Consider the following 18,997-nt stretch of genomic DNA (forward strand, 5'->3'; position numbering starts at 1 on the left):
TGGACTCAGGAATTGTGCTCAAGACCAGCTGAGCACAGTGTCTCCGTCTGAGGTACTTCAAACCTGTTCTAGCGTTATTGGATTTCAAGGAACCTCCAAAAAGAATAAAACAGTTCTTTCTCTACTATAAATATAATTTGTTCACTGCTGGATGAGGATCAAAGTGGTCTTTCCATGATGGCTTAAATGGGCATTATATGTTTGTCGATGTTCATTGGTTCTACTATTCAAGATCAGATCAGAATTATACTGTCACTGTTTTATTTAATAATAATAATAATAATAATAATAATAATAATAATAAATGTTGTTTGGTTTATATTCACTTGACTTTAGGTGGTGATTCTGAATATGGGTAAGAGAAGAAAAGACAGAGTCTTACCATCATTTGATAAAATTTCTCTGCTTATTTTGAAAGTGTAAGAAGAGTAATGTTTCAAGCCAACTTCGCTATGAGGTTCCTTGTATGGTTCAATTATTAATGTATTATTTTTGTGCAGTGTAATAACTTTGTGATTGTGCTCTCTGACACTAATCTGACTGTGAGGATATTTCAAGTCAGGTGTGAAATACACAGAAATGCATAATCTGTTCAAAACTTATTGTGTTACAGTACCATGATGGTTATCCTACGCCTGCACCTCTAAGCCCTCACTGATTGTGTTGGTTTATCTGATTCTACATGCCGCTGCATTACATATCAGTGTGGTCAGAGATGGGCAAGGCAACAAAGTCAAAGCCCTGGATGAGGGAGAGTAATCAGAAAGCGGCCTATCGGCAGTCCTGGCCACCAGCATGATCACACACATAAATAACCAGCCACGTGGAGGAACCACACAGAGGACAGACAAGGGCAGAGAGGCAAAGGGCCAGACATTGAATTAGATGCCAATTTAGAGTTAAACGAATCCTGTCCACAACACAGATTTATTGGCAAGTGACAGGGGTTGTCTGGTGGCCCAGATTTCAGATAACCACAAGATCGTACGACGTAATATAGCAGCAGATAGTGGGCAAAATAAGGAAAAGCAAAATGAAATAGTTACGCAATCCCAGTGTTTGTCTACTGGATATCAGACATGAGGATTGACCTGCTTTGCAGAGACCCTGAGACGAGGAGAGTCACAGCAACACGTCGGCAGTGGGGCATTTTTTCGTGTTAGCGAACAAAATGAATGTAGATTCTTGTGATGACTGAGGCTTTATCTGGGTTGGCACTGTCTTTCACAAAAACATTCAGTTAGTCTCAGTCAGCTGATTAGTTATGTGAGAAGTGTTCCTTCTTGGTTGGAATAAACCTGCAGCCACACCGGCCCTTTGTGAATAAACTGGGCACCCTTGCTCTAAAATCTCAAATTAGCAGCAATAAATATCGAGAAAGTATGAATTAGTATTTTCCTGTTGCCGAAGTCCAAAAGTGTAGTAGTAGGTCTAAAGTCTGACCGACATAAACTGTAACTTGTACGCATCCATAGGCCGCCATTTGGCCACCAGGTGCCTACAAATAGACACTTAACACAGACATTTTCAGTGCTGAGAATTACTATTACTACAATTTTACTTGTACTTGTAGTATTACTTCTATGTATAATAATGACTAATGGGATAACAATACACATCACATTGTACTATAACTTAATTCAAAGTAACAGAATGTTTTAAAACAGATAACCATCATTTTGCTTTAGTTTTGGCTAGGCTAACTTATTGGCTTGTGGCTAGAGTCTCTACACACTGTGTTGTGTGTTAGCTTTGAGTATGGTCTTATCTTACTCACCTTCACATTATCTCATTCTGTTCCTTCAGCTGTCCTCCTGCTCTCCCTCTCTCTCTTCTTTCCCTGATACCAGCAGAGCAAATGTATGATTTAGAGGTGATTAGAAGAGATGTGATGTATAACATTAACCTTTTACATTATTACATATTACATACAGAGCAATATATATATATATATATATATATATATATATATATATATATATATATATATATATGTGTGTGTGTGTGTGTATATATAACTCAATGCATTTAGGCATGTAGAGGTGGTCAACGGGCTGGTCTGAGTATTTCAGAAACTGTTGATCTGCTGGGATTTTCACGGGCAACCATCTCTAGGGTTTACAGAGAATGGCCCGAAAAGAGAAAATATCCAGTGAGCAGCAGTTGTGTGGACGAAAATGCCTTGTTGATGTGAGAGGTCAGAGGAGAATGGGCAGACTGGTTCCAGATGATAGAAAGTTAACAGTAACTCAAATAACCACTTGTTAAAACCAAGGAATGTAGAATACCATGTCTGAATGCACAACACGGCGAGCCTTGAGAAGATAGGCTACAGCAAATGGGGGTCCAACCTTTTACTAGCAAGGTGAGTGTGTGTGTGTGTGTGTACTGAAACAAAAATGGAGTTAGGAGGTTTCATTTCGACAGCAGCAATACATACATACACACACACACACACACACACACACATATATATATATATATATATATATATATATATATATATATATATATATATATATATATGTATATGTATATGTATATATATGTGTGTGTGTGTGTGTGTGTGTGTATGTATGTATATATATATATATATATATATATATATATATATATATATATGTATATATATATATGTGTGTGTGTGTGTGTGTGTGTGTGTGTGTATGTATATATATATACGTGTGTGTGTGTGTGTGTATACATGCTCAATAGCTGGACAGATAACCGACTCTGGAGTGGGCTGTAACACTGAGAGCGAGGACCGTTACAGCGCCGTGACCGGCTAAGCGGCCACAGCGCGCTCACAGACATGTTTGCACCGAAGACTTTTTTTTCCTTTTTTTAAAGCGCCTTGAGTTGCTGCTGTCATGAAGGTGTGCTATATAATTAAAACGTATTATTACTATTAATGTTATTAGCAGTAGTAATAGTATGAACTGATAGCGGCAGAATCTCGTGAGAGTTGCATATCTAACGTGTTTTCTCTTAACCCCGGAAGCTCTTGTTGTCGGCGGCGAACATGGCGGCGTGCAGCGTGTGAAGGAGACGCGGCGGTAGCCGGTCAGCTGCGCGGAGACCATGTTTAAAACACCAGGCAGCAGAATGGCCGGTGGGTGGACACATCCTCCCTGCGATCATATGTATAAACGAACGGCTCTCAGAACGTGTCTGTGTCTGTGCGCGTGAATCCGTTACACAGCGAGCTCAGCCTCCGCGGCGTGCTAGCCTGTTAGCTTAGCCTCCGCTCAGACGCCGCTAGCCGAGAGGCTAACGGGCTAACGGCGACCTCGGTGACCTCAGCGACAGAAACAGGGACTCACTATTATTACAGCGTTAATCACAGCAGAAGAGACCCAGTCTGTCCTGCTCGGTCCGGGGTTTGAGTTTCATTCCTCTGATAGCCGCTGCGCTGAGGCTGAATTCAGCTTCTCATTCAAACGAGCTACTCCATTTAAGGTGGAACGGGGGAATTCGGATGAGATGCTGAATAGCTTTGCTGTGCTGGCCGCCTTCAGCACTTCACAGCTGGCTTGTAGAGAGTTTGCTGTGTGGATGTGACCGGTTGGTTTGTTTGCTTCATGTGTACTGCAGGACTCTTGATTGTAGACAGATAGGCAGACAGACGGACAGGCTTTATTGATCCCGAAGGAAACTTGGCAGTCACACAGGACAGTAATAATAATAAGGGTGAAACAGTAGCTACAGTCCTATCCACAAATAGAAATATACACCAGTCTGCAGTAAGATCTGTAGCTAACATGAGATGATAAAGCAGTGCGGTAACAACATATAATGACCATAATGAATACATTTGTGCATATATTGGTACTGAAATGAAGTGTCCAGATGTACGAGATGTGCAGTAGGGGTTACAGAAAGTACAATATGTACCATATGGTTCCATATGTGCAGATGGTTGGAATAAACCTATGACTTAGCATGTTTGTAACAGTTCAGGCGCAGTTGTATATGTTATTGATATTTTTCTGATTCATTTTGCAGCTGTGATTTAAGTTTTAAGTATTTTCTATAAAGTAATGTTCAGGCCTGTTTTTTGCCAAGAAGATCAGAATGTTTTACTTTTTTCTGGCTTTAGGCTTTTACCTCTGAATGTTGTGTGCCAAACGTCCAGTAAGTTGTGGTTGTGATGTCACAACGCGTTCGTTTGCTTGGAGGCTTGGTTGCCTGATTGGTCTAACTTTCTACAGGCGGTTCACGAACTCTGTGTTATGAGGTTAAAATGTAAGTGTTTTTTGGATAATGTGGGCTATGATTAGAAAAAAATGCAACTCTTGCGCTTTGAAAATGGTGCTCTGTTAAATTACGACTTTGAAATGAAAATGATTAATCTCTCAGTAGCAGCCCAGCTGTTATACTTTTCAGGTTTTTCTGTGTAATAATGCTAATATCTGCACACTGACTGCTAGAACAGAGTTTCCCAGCTATGGACCTGTAGTGAACCTGAACTTCACTATTCAGTGAATTTTGGCTCTTATGGCCTGATTCAGCTCGAGGATCAGCAAAAGCACAGGTGTAGATCTAGGAAACACTGGTCTAGACATTTTGCACTGTCATTGTTTTTTACCGGTCTTTGAGAAGACCGTTTTTTTTTTTTTTTTTTTTTCCCCTCCCCATCAGCATCATAAGTTGTTGTAATATGTGTTGATCAGAATTGTGCTGATTAAAATTTTTTTTCGCTTTTTTAAAAAATTTGTTTTTATTTATTTATTTTACATTTATGGTTTTAGACCATGCATATCATTGCTGTCCAATGAAGAACAAGCATCCCTAAAATAGTAACTTTACAGGAGAGGGCAAAAACCTTCTTTATCTTCAATGTAAGTTAGAAAAAAAAGTTTTTATTCTAAAAAAAAATCGACAATCATGAAATTTTCACACAATGTAAAGGAAGGCTGCTGAGCTCAAATGTCTCAGAAAAGTAGAAATGGCAAAAAATAGAGATAGATGTTTTTCAGTGGTCTGCATCAATGTTTTTTGCCTTGTAACCTAAAGTAACTGTGTTTACATGCTCACCATTAGTTGAGTAATAAGATACAGTGTACGTTCAAAAGTATCCAAACACCTTTTGTAATTAGTGAATTTATATGCACTCATTGCTGAGACAGGCTCTCAATTGCACGCACAGTTTGTGAAACCTTCATAGAAAAGGCGGGGGTGACTCCTTATTAATACATTGGATGTCAGAAGACATGGATGTGCAGCTGGCTACTAGGCCTGAGCGATATCTAAAAAGAATTAGCATGATATTTTCTTAATCTGTACGGAACATAATACACACTGGTCATAGACGAGGCTCAGAGGAACTTTCACTTCAGGTTAGAGTTAATTTAGCTGCTCTACACTAACTTTGCCATTTTAGCTCAAATTATTATTATTATTTATTTGTAACTGCAGTAAGTCACTTTAAGGCGAGCTGAGGTACCAATGCATGTCAGCATTTATTTTAGTTTCCATTCACGCAAAGTAAATTAAGGGGACGTGTGTAAGTTGTGCTCGTTAAGAGGGCGTTAACGAGACCCATACCGTAATTACTTACTAAATGTAACATCAAGTTCGATTGTGTTGTGATACGTTAGAGCAAACGTGCATGTGTTCTGTTACACAGGTTTGATTGGTGCCAGTTTGAATCAGAAGCTGCTAGCAAGCACACAAAGAAATCACCTCTGTGTAAGGAGTCTTATTCAGCTTTGCAGGAGTGAGCCAGCACAATGGATCACATTCCAGCACCTGAACTTCCTCAAGCGGCAGGTGAGATTTTTACCAGAGGTGTCAGACCTGTGGCGAGCCTCCTGAAACAATTGTTTTAAGCAAAGAATCAATAATATTTGAAGATGGTTAATGTGGTTGAGTGAGTGAGTGAGTACTTTGAACTGGTAGTGAAATAAATTACAGTGCTACAGGGCTTGAGAAGACTGTGCCCTGCATTTCATAGAGATACAATGAATAAATTAAACCTATGCTACAGAACAATTGTGCCAAAAAAAACCCTATAAATAAATAACTTAATTGACATTAACCTCGGTCATCAGCTCAGTAGGCCTGTTTCCTACAGTGTTCTCATTTTTAGTGTTCTTCTCTTGAGGTCTGCCTAGGGCTTTTGTGTGGTTTTATTTACTAGCAAAAGTCATGTATTTTTCCATAATTATTTATCCTTTAGAATGTTTTATCCCTTAGAATGTTTATGCTTTTAATACTGACATGGATGTAACTGAGCTGTGTTCCGATTGGCTGCCCTGTGCTATGGCTTAGTAAAAAGGTAACCTGGGCTGAAACACTCCTTATAACTTCATTGTGAAAGGGTGGAACTAAACTGCTGTGTGCTGAATGAGAAAGTCAGGAAAAGTCTTTTCCATGATAATTGACCCTTAAAGAGGAGTTTAATTAAGCACATCCTGCGGTTCAACAGATAAATAGCCCACAAGGTCATTACTTACCTTGCTGGCTGAAGGCCCAGAACTGTCTAAGTCTTTATTGATAATCTTGCTCTGAGAATAATGCAGCATTTTACTCTCTTCTGGTTCAACCCATCAAAGCATCATACAAATACGCCTGTATAGTCTAGAAGTGTGTTGTCGCCTTTATGAGACATGTTATGCTACTATATTGCCATTGTTTTCACTCTCTTATCTTTTAGTATGTCACAAAGAACATTGGTGGTCTAAGTCAGAGAGCCAGGCCTAAGCAAGAACCTGTAACCTCCATGCTGGACGACAGAGATGATACGGTCATTCAAATTCAGCAAATCCCGACCATAAAGCCCCAGTCCGGTGTGGTGGTACCTGGCAGTGAGGCCTCTAGCCTGCAGGACGAACCGGAGGCAGCCAGACAGGCCCACCTGGAAGCCCGGCAATGGAAGGAGCTGAGAGTGGAGTACTCAGATTTGCCAGGGGTCTATGCTCGTCTCTCCAAGATTAAACTCACAGGTATGGTAAGATTTAATGCAGTTTGTACTTGTAGTTTGGTTCCTTTGGTCTGGATCAAAGCAGAAAATACACTGTTGCATTTTAATTCTGATTAGCTTAATGTTCACACAGACATTTTTAACATCAAATCAAAAGATGTAAATAAGTCATGCAATTAAAAGATCACAACTGATTGGGCAGGTTTTATGATGTACATTAACTATGGAGCAATAAGCCACTAGATTCCCAGCGTTAGTGTGGTTTTGCATGATACACAGATGGATTACAAGATGAAAAAAATTTGGTGGCAGAATACACAATATAATTTATATGTGCAGTCGATATGACTTCAGATATGTCTCAGGAATGTTTTAAAACAGACTCTCTGTTATGCAATTGCCGAATTAGAGCTTGTGAGCGGATGATGACACATTTACATGTCAAAAACAGCATCAGATACTCATCAGATCTTTTTGAAGTACCAAACAAGTCATGCAAAGAAGCGACAGCGTTCTTTCTGTCTTTGATCAGTTTAGACATTTGTATTGTTTTCACACTTCAAATCGCTTATTTGATGTGCATCAGACGTTGCATGGCAGAGTATTCACTTGCTCTTACAAACCGTACTGACATGACCAAACCGTAAAGCAAATTATTCAGTAACTGTGAATTAAATTTAATTTTCCTAATTTGTTTATTATTTATTTATTTTTTTTAAAGCTCCCCTCAAATTAACAGAAATGTGTTTTATGATCATATCACTTATTGCTATATGCTTAGAATTTACTGTTGAGAGCCAAAAATCTTAGACATTCTTTGTATTATTTTATAAAAATAATTTTTACAGAGTAGATCACTGGAGAGACATAATCTGTTTATAGTTTCTAGCCCAGATTTGTGGAAAAATGACTTTCAGTAGACAAAAAATTGTGATTTCGGCTTCTTCTGTTATAAGGGTTTAAAATGACATTAGCCATCCATTTGACTGGAAAGAAAGCGGTTACAGCTCTCGTACGACACTCACCTTTTGAATGTAGCTTATGAAATGTGAAAGTTATGAAGAAAATGATGAAGTGCATTTTGGACCACCTGTGGTCTTAAGGCGTTGAAGAGGTTAATCACTTAAGTTCAGCTTTTAAAAAAGTCATCTCAACCTTTGTTAGATTACAGTAGAAACCTATTGACTGTGAGCTGTTGTTGTGTTTGAGAGTTAGTACTGTATACCTCAGTTCATGTTCAAACCATACAGTAGTGTCTGCTGGTCAGCTGTATGAGACAGTGAGATAAAATACCAGATGTGTACTTGAAAGAGGGGAAGGGCTATGTCTTCTTGGATGAGACGAATAGGTTTGGTAATTTCATTGAAATGACCGCACAGTGTATTAAGAAGTCTCTCGCTAGTGCAGTTCATATACTTAAAAATCTCAGTGTTCATTGGATTCTGCCAAATTTCAGAATCTGCACAATGAGTCGTGCTTATATACTGTGAGATTTTGGTGCAGGAGTTAGCAGCAGCAGCATGGTTGTACCTAGCCGGCTTACATTATTTATAAAAATAGCTTAACATTAAATAAATGATCTTTTTCAGTTGCTGGTGGTGTATTTAGAGCAAAAACCATTACAGACATTATAATCTTGACTGATTCCTTTTGCGCATACTTATTAGAAGCCAACAGCTATTTTAACTATAACAAAAAACAACAACAAAAAAAAAAAACACTTGGCACTGAATGTAATCATCAGCCGCTGTTTTGATTGCTTTCCACATTTACATCACCTGGCTAAAGGAGGAAAACACAGATGACAGACGACAGTACAAGATTATGCACGAGAAAAGTGGGTGCACATCACAGAGTTCAGCATGAAGAGTAACTGCTAAAATCATACTGTAGACAAAAATATAAACTAGCCTGTTGATTTCAGTTATTTATCTAACTCAATTTAAGTTTGACAAATGTAATAAATTGTGTTGGGTGGAGGGATGAGCTGAATTTTGGTCTTGATTGCATGACTAAATATCACCTCATTTTCAGAACCTGTGGCTGTGTAATCTGTCATTAAGTCATTAAGTCTTCTTTTTATTTAATTTGATTTAGATTCATGAGAATTTTCATCTCTTTTCTCTTCAGCGCTTGTAGTGACAACAGCAGCGGCAGGATACGCCATGGCTCCAGTGCCCTTTGACCCTGTCACCTTTGTTTTGGCCTCGGTTGGAACAGGCCTTTCCTCCTGTATGGCTAACTCCATTAACCAGGTCAGTCACCTCAGTAACCTACCATTTGAATCCCAGCACTTGATCTGACCTTGAGGCCGCTACGACCCTGCAACGCTAAGCCAAACAACATGAGATTTATTTGGCACAATGATTCTATTAGAGTTCTGATTCTTTAGGAAACGATTTAGTTCATCATCAAATCGATTCATTTCATTGTTCATGTACGTTTGCATTTACGGCATTGGACAGATGCCTTAACGCCTGGTTTGCTTGGGTGTTAAACCAGTCTGCTATGTGGAGGGCAGCAGTGTTATCCACTGTCTTGTTTGGTTTCAATTGAAAATAAATAAGAATTTTATTTAGGCATAAAGTTGAACACACAATTTATTAAATATTGTAATTCTGGTTTATTCTCACATTACAAAATTGATGCAGTTAAAACCCCTTTTTATTTGAATATAGGTTAAGAAAACACAGTTGATAACGGATATAATAATGTAGGGCTGCAGTATATGCTATATATTCTATATCTGGCTTCTCAGTCACATCTTTAAAGGGCCCGTATTGTACATTTGTCTTTTATCATTAACATTTTTATTTCTCCCTAGAAGCCTGCTAATAACGTGTTCCCCAAATCAGTCACACTTAATTTGTACATCTCTCTTTACGCTTTAGAATTAAACAGGCTGTTTTTTTTTTGCTGTGCCTTTCCATATATATATGGAAATAATCTTTGAAACAGTCACAATACTTCTATCTGCAAGGAAATGTATGTGAATGAATGAAGGCTGAAGGAAAGCTTAGTGAAGCTAAAATTAGTTTTGATTGCCAACAATGAGCTAATACCTGATAAATGATAAGATGATGCTTTTAATCCATTACATTTACTGCCTGTCAAAAGTTTGTGGACTCCTTTCTGAGTGTTTCTGACTAATGCTAGTATGTTAAACTTTACTGCTCTGTACTGTGCAAAAAGTAGTCCAAGCTGAAACTCTTTACAACTTCAGAGCGAATGGGCGGAGCCAAACTGCTGTAGGCTGAATACCCAACTATATGTAAAAGCATACTTTTTTTGACATCACAGAAACAATGAATTCAAAATGGGCTGTTTTTCCAGCTTAGTTTCCATGTATAGCCTGTGTACACTGGGGCGTGAATGGTACATTTTGAAATTATTTCAAGAAAATTCAGTTTTTCTTTGGTATGAGCCCTTTAACAATGTGTCCTCACATTTTGTAGAAGCAAAGTGTAATATAACACTTCCAAATACGAGCAAAACTATCAAGTTTTACAGTTCTCTTAAAACGTAAAAGCAGTATTTGGTCTCTGTATTTTCTCCATGTTCCAGCGATAAAACATAACAAATATCTGAGTAGTGATGACTGGAACGGATGAGCGAGTACTTGAGTGTCCCAGCACATCCCTAATTTTTATATCAACATTGAAGGCTCAAGTGAGGCAGGCAGTGGTCTGGCCTGTGAATGCAGACTGGCTTTGAGTGGTGGATTACCACAGAACCGTCTGCCCTGTGGTGTTAGCATTGTTTGGCAAAAGTCATTTGTTTGGATTTGGAGGCTGTGTATACCATGTGTAATTACAGACTTATTACTCAGCATGTTTTTTAAAAACAAAGCAGTTGTTACCGTCTCTCCTGCACTCAACCTCAACCCCACTGAAGGACTCCAGCTGCAGTAATGAGCCTTTGGCAGGTTTTTGGTATTGTTTTGGTCGTTTGCAGTGAGATGGATGAAGCCTCGTTTCAGCTTCTGGCACGACTTCAGTGAATTCTGCAAAGCCCAATAGAGTTTCATTGCGCATTACACAAACATGAACACAAGCACTCAATGTGGTCTCTCATGGTGCACTTTGAGATGTGAAGTAAAAGGCAGTCTATTCTGCTTCTCGTTTGGTTCTTTTGCGTTCCTCTCCTGCTGTGTGTCTCAGAAATGCTTTTGGGGGTGATCGGGGTTGCATTAGCAGCCGGCTTGCCGTGCTGCTTTGATTGTTTTTCCTGCTGAAAGCTTTAGCCAAGCTAAAAATAAATGTAGACTATAAAGCAACTCATCCAGTTGCTCAGCAATCAGGCTGATTCCTTAGCGCAGCAATTGCTGACGTTCCGTGCAGGAATGTTGTCTGTGCCTTCCGAAATCACCGAAATGGATGGCCCTCCCCTCAGCCTTGGCCTGAACTCCATTAAGGCACAGACGTGGCCTGTAATTTGGAGGCCGTGATTATGCCGCCACATTCTGCCCTCAGGGCCAGCAGGCGGCTCACCTCAGCTGCACTGAGAGGTTCCGTCGTACCCTGCCTCACTTGTCTTCAACCTTAGTGGCGTTCTAACAATGCTACTGCAACCGCTTATTAGCGGTGCACCTGATCATTTCATGTGGTGTTGATGCGGATGTCATGAGACAATCATAACACATCTATGAGGAAATGTATGTGAAGGAATAGAGGCTGAAGGAAAGCTTAGTGAAGAAGTGTGTGTGTGTGTGTGTGTGTGTGTGTGTGTGCGCGCCCAATGCAACACTGCAATAATCCAATTAAACTAATTGTGCTTTTTTTTTATTATGAAGCATGCAGCTGGTCAGTTATTTATAAATAGATGACAAAATGTGATGTGATTTATCAAAATATTGCACAAGGAGTTTTAGTACCAAAAATATTCTTTGACTTAACAGTAGCAGAACCCTTTTTGGTGCTATTTAACATCCATCTGTCCATCCATTTATCCATTTATCCATCTATCCATCCATTCACCAACCACATAAAATACAAACTTAAATCTGAAAGACAAGCCCCAAGAAGATATTGGGCGATATTTAACTCTGGAGCAAATTTGATAAATTCAAAAACTAAATTGTAAACTGAAATATTTTTTAAAAATATTTTAAGAAACCATATACAGTAGGTTTTCCATCATAGAGAAGAATCTCTTAACCATTCAAAGAGTCATGTATGTATGGGTGTCCACGGCTGTTTCACTTTACTAAGGATCCTTGAAGAACCTGGAAGATGTTTAAAAATGTTTTCACAGGGCACTTATGATTACATGAAAGCCTCTTTCTACCACATGCGGCCCCCACATAGAACAAACAGGTATGAAAACATGTCTCCGGTATGACAGAAATCTGAGAAGCAGCGACTTCTTGTTTCGCTGTTAGCACTGAAACATCTCTTCTATCCTAGAGATGTTTAGGTACTGGACGTCACCCTTCTGTCGTCTCCCCAGGGCCCTGATCGGGATCAACGCATGACGTAATTCTCAAGCTCCTACAGCGCTTTATTCTTTCAGCGCTGTTGAATTCAGCCAAGCCAGGCCTCAGGGCTTGGGGTTAAAGTAAATTCAAATGAAGAGTACAGTTGGAAAGGTTGTTCCTGCCTGAAATGTAGCCAGCACCTCAGGGAATGGATTGAAAAGCATCGTTTGTTAGACTTGCAAAGCTCGTGGTATGACACACTGAGACTAAATGGCTTCTATTTAGCTAATTAATTTGGCAGAGAGAAGGAAGTACATGAAAGTAATACAGATCATATAAGGTTCACATCGGTAATCCACTTTGATTTTCCTTTCTCAAACTAAACCCATATTGGTGTTTTGACATTGGCTTGGCTTTCATTAGAGTTCAGCAGCCGTGTCTTTTTTTTTCTGTTACATCATAGGAGTTTATAGGAGAGCATTTCAGCAATGTGGCGTGTGAACTTGAACCATCTGTTTTGTTTATCAACAGTTTTTGCACACTCAGCGCTAAAAACACCTGTCCTGGCTGTTAAGTGTGACTGCCGTCATGAATCTAAAGCCATGTCTGAAAGACACCTGGCTTTTCATGCAGTCAAGTGAACTCCGGATGTGATCTGATCACCAAAAACGTAAAAATGTTCATTCAAAGTGTAAGCAGGCCCTATGAGCTTCAGTCGTGCATTGATGTCTAGAAGTAAATCTATAAATATCGGTACAGCTGTAACTGTACTGATACATGTGTACACAAGCTGATCCAGTATTATGAACACAGCCGTAGCCACCGGTGTGACTCAGGTCTAAGGTTATGTTCTTTATTTCACATCTGATTTATCCCCCCACTTAGAGATATGGAGAGCAAGAGTGATCATATGTACAATCATCATCAAAGACTAAATTAAATAAGGTAGGAAGCGTCCATGTTCAGTGCAAACCTTGCAGGAAATCCAAAGTACGTAATGCAAAAGTTTGCCATGTTTCAACAGTCGTGAGCTTAGCATGGTTAAGTCACACAGCAGTACGTTCATGTTTTGTTGTGTTAAGTAAATTAACAGCTCAGAATGATTCCAAGTGAAGTCCAGTTGTGATCCAGTTTTGTAGCATTGTCTTTTTAACAGCAGGAAATCCTGTAAATGTACAACCCTTAACCTCATTCAGGAGACACAAACACAGGTCATAATTACTCAATTACCAGTAAATCAGAAAACAATGAACTTACATATTTCCAGACTTTTTCAACAAAGGGACATTCCCAGAACACAGTTAAAATGTGCCAGAAGCAGTGGTAGTACATATATCACAATAATGGTTAGTTTGGAGCTTAATTTTAAATCTTCTATATGGTATAAGTTATGCTCTATGAATACCCTTGAAATGAATGTTGATGTGCTACATTTTCGGATGTTCTGCTGAGATTAGAACAAAGAGTTCTCCATTCCGGTGTATAATATAAGACAGCAAGCTCACTGTTCTATTATACACTATTAAAATTAAAAAAAAAAAAAAAAAAAGCTGGATACTCTAAAAGTGAAACAGGATAAATGGACCTGTTGTTGCTGTTTGATGTCCTCTCTTTGAAGGGAGAGAACTGAGCAAGAGCGGAGGGGTGGGGGGGGTGTCGCAGTCTTTGCTCTACCAGTCATATGTCCTATAGACTGATGTATTACCCCCATTGTTATTTCTGTTTTATAAATGATAGCTTATATGTAAAGTCGCTGGGAGTCTGGACTGCAGGCTGCAGCACCCAGAAATAACCGGAGTGGATCTTGTTTTTCGAAGTGTTCAATTTGACAGGCTTTATTCTGTGTGGATGGCCTTCTCCAGGCTTCTGGAGACTAATAGGCTGTCCGTGGCCTTTGAAGACATTTAATCTAGGCGTATAGGCTCAGTCTACGGAGATGGCTTTCTTGTGGCTGGCAGTTGGCATTTGCAGCAAAACTTCACTCCACACGTGGCAGACTAGAAAGAGACCTTGTCTGTTCCTCTGTCTCACTTCCTGTTCAGAACACTGCTTTGGTTACTGGCCCATGTGTACCGTACTTAAAAATTTAAACACAACCATAGGGAGCCTTTCTAGCATGAGAGTCTCCCTCCCAGCATTCATTCGTGGCCCTGTTTTCTTTCATTAACAGATTAAAGGCATGGAAAATCAATCATTTAGATAATAAGATTAAAAAAAACTTTAGTTATTTCTGGTGGCAGTAATTGCTTGATGTGATGGAGAATTTTTTTTGCCTTGTTGTTGTTGTTGTTGTTAATAATAATATTATTATTATTATTATATTGTTATTATTATTATTATTATTATTATTACTACTATTGTTATTATTATTATTATATTATTAATGAAACAGGAGATACTTTATAAGGGTTTCTGTGGGTGGGTGTTTCACAGTGGTGGAGTTTTATGCTGGAGTACAAATATGAATAGATGCCAAGTAATCATATATATATATATATATATATATATATATATATATATATATATATATATATATATATATATATATATCTATATCTATAGAGTGTGTGTGTTTGTATTAAAAAAAAAAAAAAAAAAAAAAAAAAAAAAAAAAATATATATATATATATATATATATATATATATATATATATATATATATATATATATAAACTTGTTACAGAATGTAAGTACAATTCATCTAATGGTTATGGTATTATGTTACTACATTTCAAGGGCCCTGAATTTTTCCTTTTTTTCTTGAGGTCCACATATAATGTTTGTGTTTTTGCATGCCATAAACAGTAATCATCCATTTTTACATCTATCTATCTATCTATCTATCTGTCTATCTATCTATCTATCTATCTATCTATCTATCTATCTATCTATCTATCTATCTATCTATCTATCTATCTATCTATCTATCTATCTATCTATCTATCAGCTTTTTTCCACTTGGCTGCCCTGTATCATTCCTCATTCAAAAACCAGTCCAACTTTAACCTTTTATAACATTCCTTCTAACTGTAGTAAGAATGGGTGGGAATAAACTGCTGCTTGCTGAATGATCTGGTTTATGTAAATGATTTGTTTTCTGTGACATCATAATTTTCTGTATATGGACTGACCGATACATAGACCATTGAGTAAGCGGTGTATTTAGATTTTTAACAGTGTGTATATACCACATCCAACTCTGACTTTAAAAAGTGCGAAACCTTTTTCCTTGCCATGAGCCCTTTAATGCATATAGAAAACTAAGAGTAACTTTGGACCTGAAAGGGTTAAAGTTTTACTTAGTTCAGGATCAAAAGGACGATCTCCACTGCAGAGTATTTTAAGTTTTAAACATGCTTACAGTGCAGTCTGCGTGATGCTAAGAGTTGTTTTTGTTTTTCTTTGTTTTGGCTAAGAGTGCAATTTTCTTTTGCCGTAATTACACACACAGAGACACGCTGCTTGCTGAGTGACACCCAGTCACCTGCTGCGGGGTCGCCGTAGTGACTCTTTCATCTTCACCGCACATCCAAGCTGCTCACCTAGACACACCTTTACCTGGGTGTAGGCTGAACTAACTCTGGACTTCATTCCGTGTTCAGTTTCCGCAAATCCAAAGAGGAAAATAAAAGAAGCGGCAGAGAGAGACACGCTCAGATGTGGTGCCAGCTCTTTTTTTTTTTTTTTTTTTTCTTTTTCTTAACCTCCTTTCTTCTTTGAAAGCCTCAGCCTGGGCTTCAGTGCGGTTATGTGTGATCAAAGATGTCGCTGTTCATCCTAGGAGCGCTACAAATGTTAGATAAATCAGAGCAAAGGCCCATGCTAAACGTCTCTTCCATCACATTCCACATCGCCGTTTAAAGTGCTGTTTGTTGGAGTCTGTCGATTGCTGTCGATGTGGCCATTCAACATGTCCTACGATTTTATTAGAAGCAATTCTGACATGTAGCAATTTGCAGTGGAGAAATACTGTTACTGTTCATGAATGCTGAAGTGCTGTTTCTGTAGTAGCTCATTTGTAAGTAGAAGAAATGTTATATTTTTAATTTATTTTTAATTTTTAAAAATGTATGCAGTATTTTGTGTGTATGTTTAGTGTGTTGCCGTTGCCTTTTCATGCGAAACAAACTAAAGTCAGAAGTGCTGACTCTAACTCATCCATATTGAATGTGAATGTAATTCAGTATGCACTTGCAATTTAAATAATAGAATAAAACAACCATAATTACTTTAGACTTCTAGAGTTAGTTTATAGGCCTAAAATGTCAATGTAACATGAGCATATGGAAATATCAGACAGATTTGTGATTCTTCAGTTTTATTTTGGGCAAATAACCTCATGTCTGACTGAAATGCACATGTGACGGATTAAAACCAGATAATTTATTCATTTGTGTTTTTTTTTTTTTTGCAGTGTAATAAACAGTCACTATCAGTAATATCAATATAAAGAAGAAAATAAGGCATTTATAATAATAATTGCGTATGACAATGACCGGTACTTCGGTTTGCTGTTGTTAATGTATGGTTTGTAAATGCAGTCTGGATTTTGCAGACTTTGTGGTTTATTAGCTCATGAACCATCAGCTGAGTATTAAGTATAAATAGACAAATACTTGAAGATCTTATGCTGAAGTACAGTGAGTGTTGATTTGTATTTGTATGAGCACTGATACGAACAAATGAAGAAACTATTAACATTTTATATTAAGAGACGTTGCTCTGTTCTATTGCTTTAAACTACTTATATAACAGACTACCAGTGAAACAAAACATAGAGTGCCTCTGCCTGTTCTTCTACTGTAATAATATAGCCAAGTAGCCAGTATTTAGGAAAATAGTAACACAGCCCTAACAGTCTATCACTTTAAAGGGCCCATGTCTTTGAATATGGGGTTTCCTCACTTTTTTAGATAACAGTGGGATGTTGTGTGTTGTAACTTAAAGCTATTTTGTACATGCAGTCCGGATATGGAAACTAAGCTACATCCATTGACTCATGAGCTTGCTGAGTAGCAAGTAGAGGTGCATCATTTGCAAATTATATGTTAATAAGGATCTTGTGTGCAGGTGCTTCTTTCTGTGCATTGACACAGTTTCAATTGTGCTCATTTCCATTTGTTTTGATATCGTTCAGTGGTTTCATAAATCAGATGCGTAGTAGTTTGTTCGTTATCCTGCTCACTCCAGTTTGCTGGTTTCTGTGCAACGTTTGATGAATAAGGGCCATTGTGTTTACTAGTGTGGCCACTCACAAACCTCGTATCATATCATAAACCTCATTACTCATCCCAAGCGCTCCATCATGTGAAGAGTTTTGAGGTGCATGCTCTCACAGCTCATCCTGTTGAGCGTCATCTGATGAGTGACAGGTGTTCCCTCTAAGGGGCCTGATAAGCTCCTTCTATCAAGGCTGCCGTGACTGCGTAGGCTGTTATAAGAATTGGTGCTAATTACAGTCACAGTATTGTACTCATCACGTTGGCGTGCAAACTTGGTCTCATTACCTTGGAGGGATGGCAGAAGAGACTGACGTGAGAAGCAAAGTAAAGTCTAGGCCTGCTGAGGAAGGCCACAGTGCCCTGAGGGAACTGGCCGTAAGCACACAGTAATGTTGTGGTTTCTTTTTTTAAGCGTAACCCTGTTTGGAAACGGCCGAGGATGGTGTAAGAACCCAGAGACGCTGAACTCTAGCATGCGTCTTGGCCATCGCCCCGTGCTTGAGAAAGCAAGAAACAGTAGAAGAATTTGTTTTTAGAGGATTGACTTGTATTTCTCTTCATCTGTTGTCTTTATCTGAGGACAGAAAATTACTCGGAATGCTGTACTTTTTTATAGATTCATTTGTTTAATAATGGCAGAGCATCTGTCTGTGTTTACTATGTTCTTCATAGTTATCACTACTGTCTGTTTTCCCACCAGATCCCTCCAGTGCTTGACATCTCATGGCAGCTTTTAGTCACTAGAGGTCTTGTCTTTTTGCTGTGTTTTTAAAGGTTATTAGGTAATTTGTCACAATTTACATAAGATTTACATTCTGTTCTTGCAAGTTTGAGTTTGCTCAACTAAGTTAGTTTCAACATCAAACTGAAGAAACCAAGTGTGAAGAGCAAAAATGTCATTTTTCTTTCCTTTTCACAAAACAAGATTGTACTCACATATACAGTTCAGTATAAATTAAATTCCTAATGTACCCATCTATTTACACCACAAATGTGATACCAATTTAAAGTCCACCCAAAATGAAAATTCATGGCCATAACCGAGCTGTTGAAGCAGTTAATGTAGTAAGGCCAACTTCATTTTTAAAGCACAATTAAAAGACAAGAGCCAAACAGTGTTGTACGGTTTGAAATAATGCATCAAAAATTAGTAACAAATATAATAGTATATCAAATGAAATAATGTAAACTTTATAAAATGATTACAATATGTATGCTAATTCCCTCTAAAATCTCTATCTTTGAATTTTTGTCATTTTGGAAACAGGCTACAGGCGGCTGTGGTGTGTTCTCAGGGAGTTGCCTTTCTGCTTTTGTTTTACTGAATTCTGCCTATTTGAACTGGATGTCAGTTTATTTTAAATGGTGTCAAACCTGTAATGGAGAATTTCTCAGGAAGTCGAAAGTGCTTTTGCTGTTTAGCATGAACAGTGG

At 38.3% G+C, this 18,997-nt stretch overlaps 1 protein-coding gene across 1 annotated transcript in view; it reads left to right on the top strand.

Annotated features, from left to right (window-relative positions):
- The first annotated feature begins 3,001 nt into the window (after nucleotides 1-3,001).
- LOC108429762 (protoheme IX farnesyltransferase, mitochondrial) overlaps nucleotides 3,002-18,997 on the top strand; it is a 63,613-nt gene continuing 47,617 nt past the window's right edge. Inside the window, exons 1-4 of the mRNA XM_017701768.2 lie at nucleotides 3,002-3,112; nucleotides 5,630-5,772; nucleotides 6,659-6,947; nucleotides 9,056-9,180. Coding sequence (XP_017557257.1) covers nucleotides 3,082-3,112; nucleotides 5,630-5,772; nucleotides 6,659-6,947; nucleotides 9,056-9,180 — 588 coding nt within the window. The 5' untranslated portion in view covers nucleotides 3,002-3,081. The remainder of the gene's footprint in view (nucleotides 3,113-5,629; nucleotides 5,773-6,658; nucleotides 6,948-9,055; nucleotides 9,181-18,997) is intronic.

The sequence above is a fragment of the Pygocentrus nattereri genome, chromosome 13, assembly GCF_015220715.1.
Source record: "Pygocentrus nattereri isolate fPygNat1 chromosome 13, fPygNat1.pri, whole genome shotgun sequence".
NCBI lineage: Eukaryota > Metazoa > Chordata > Actinopteri > Characiformes > Serrasalmidae > Pygocentrus > Pygocentrus nattereri.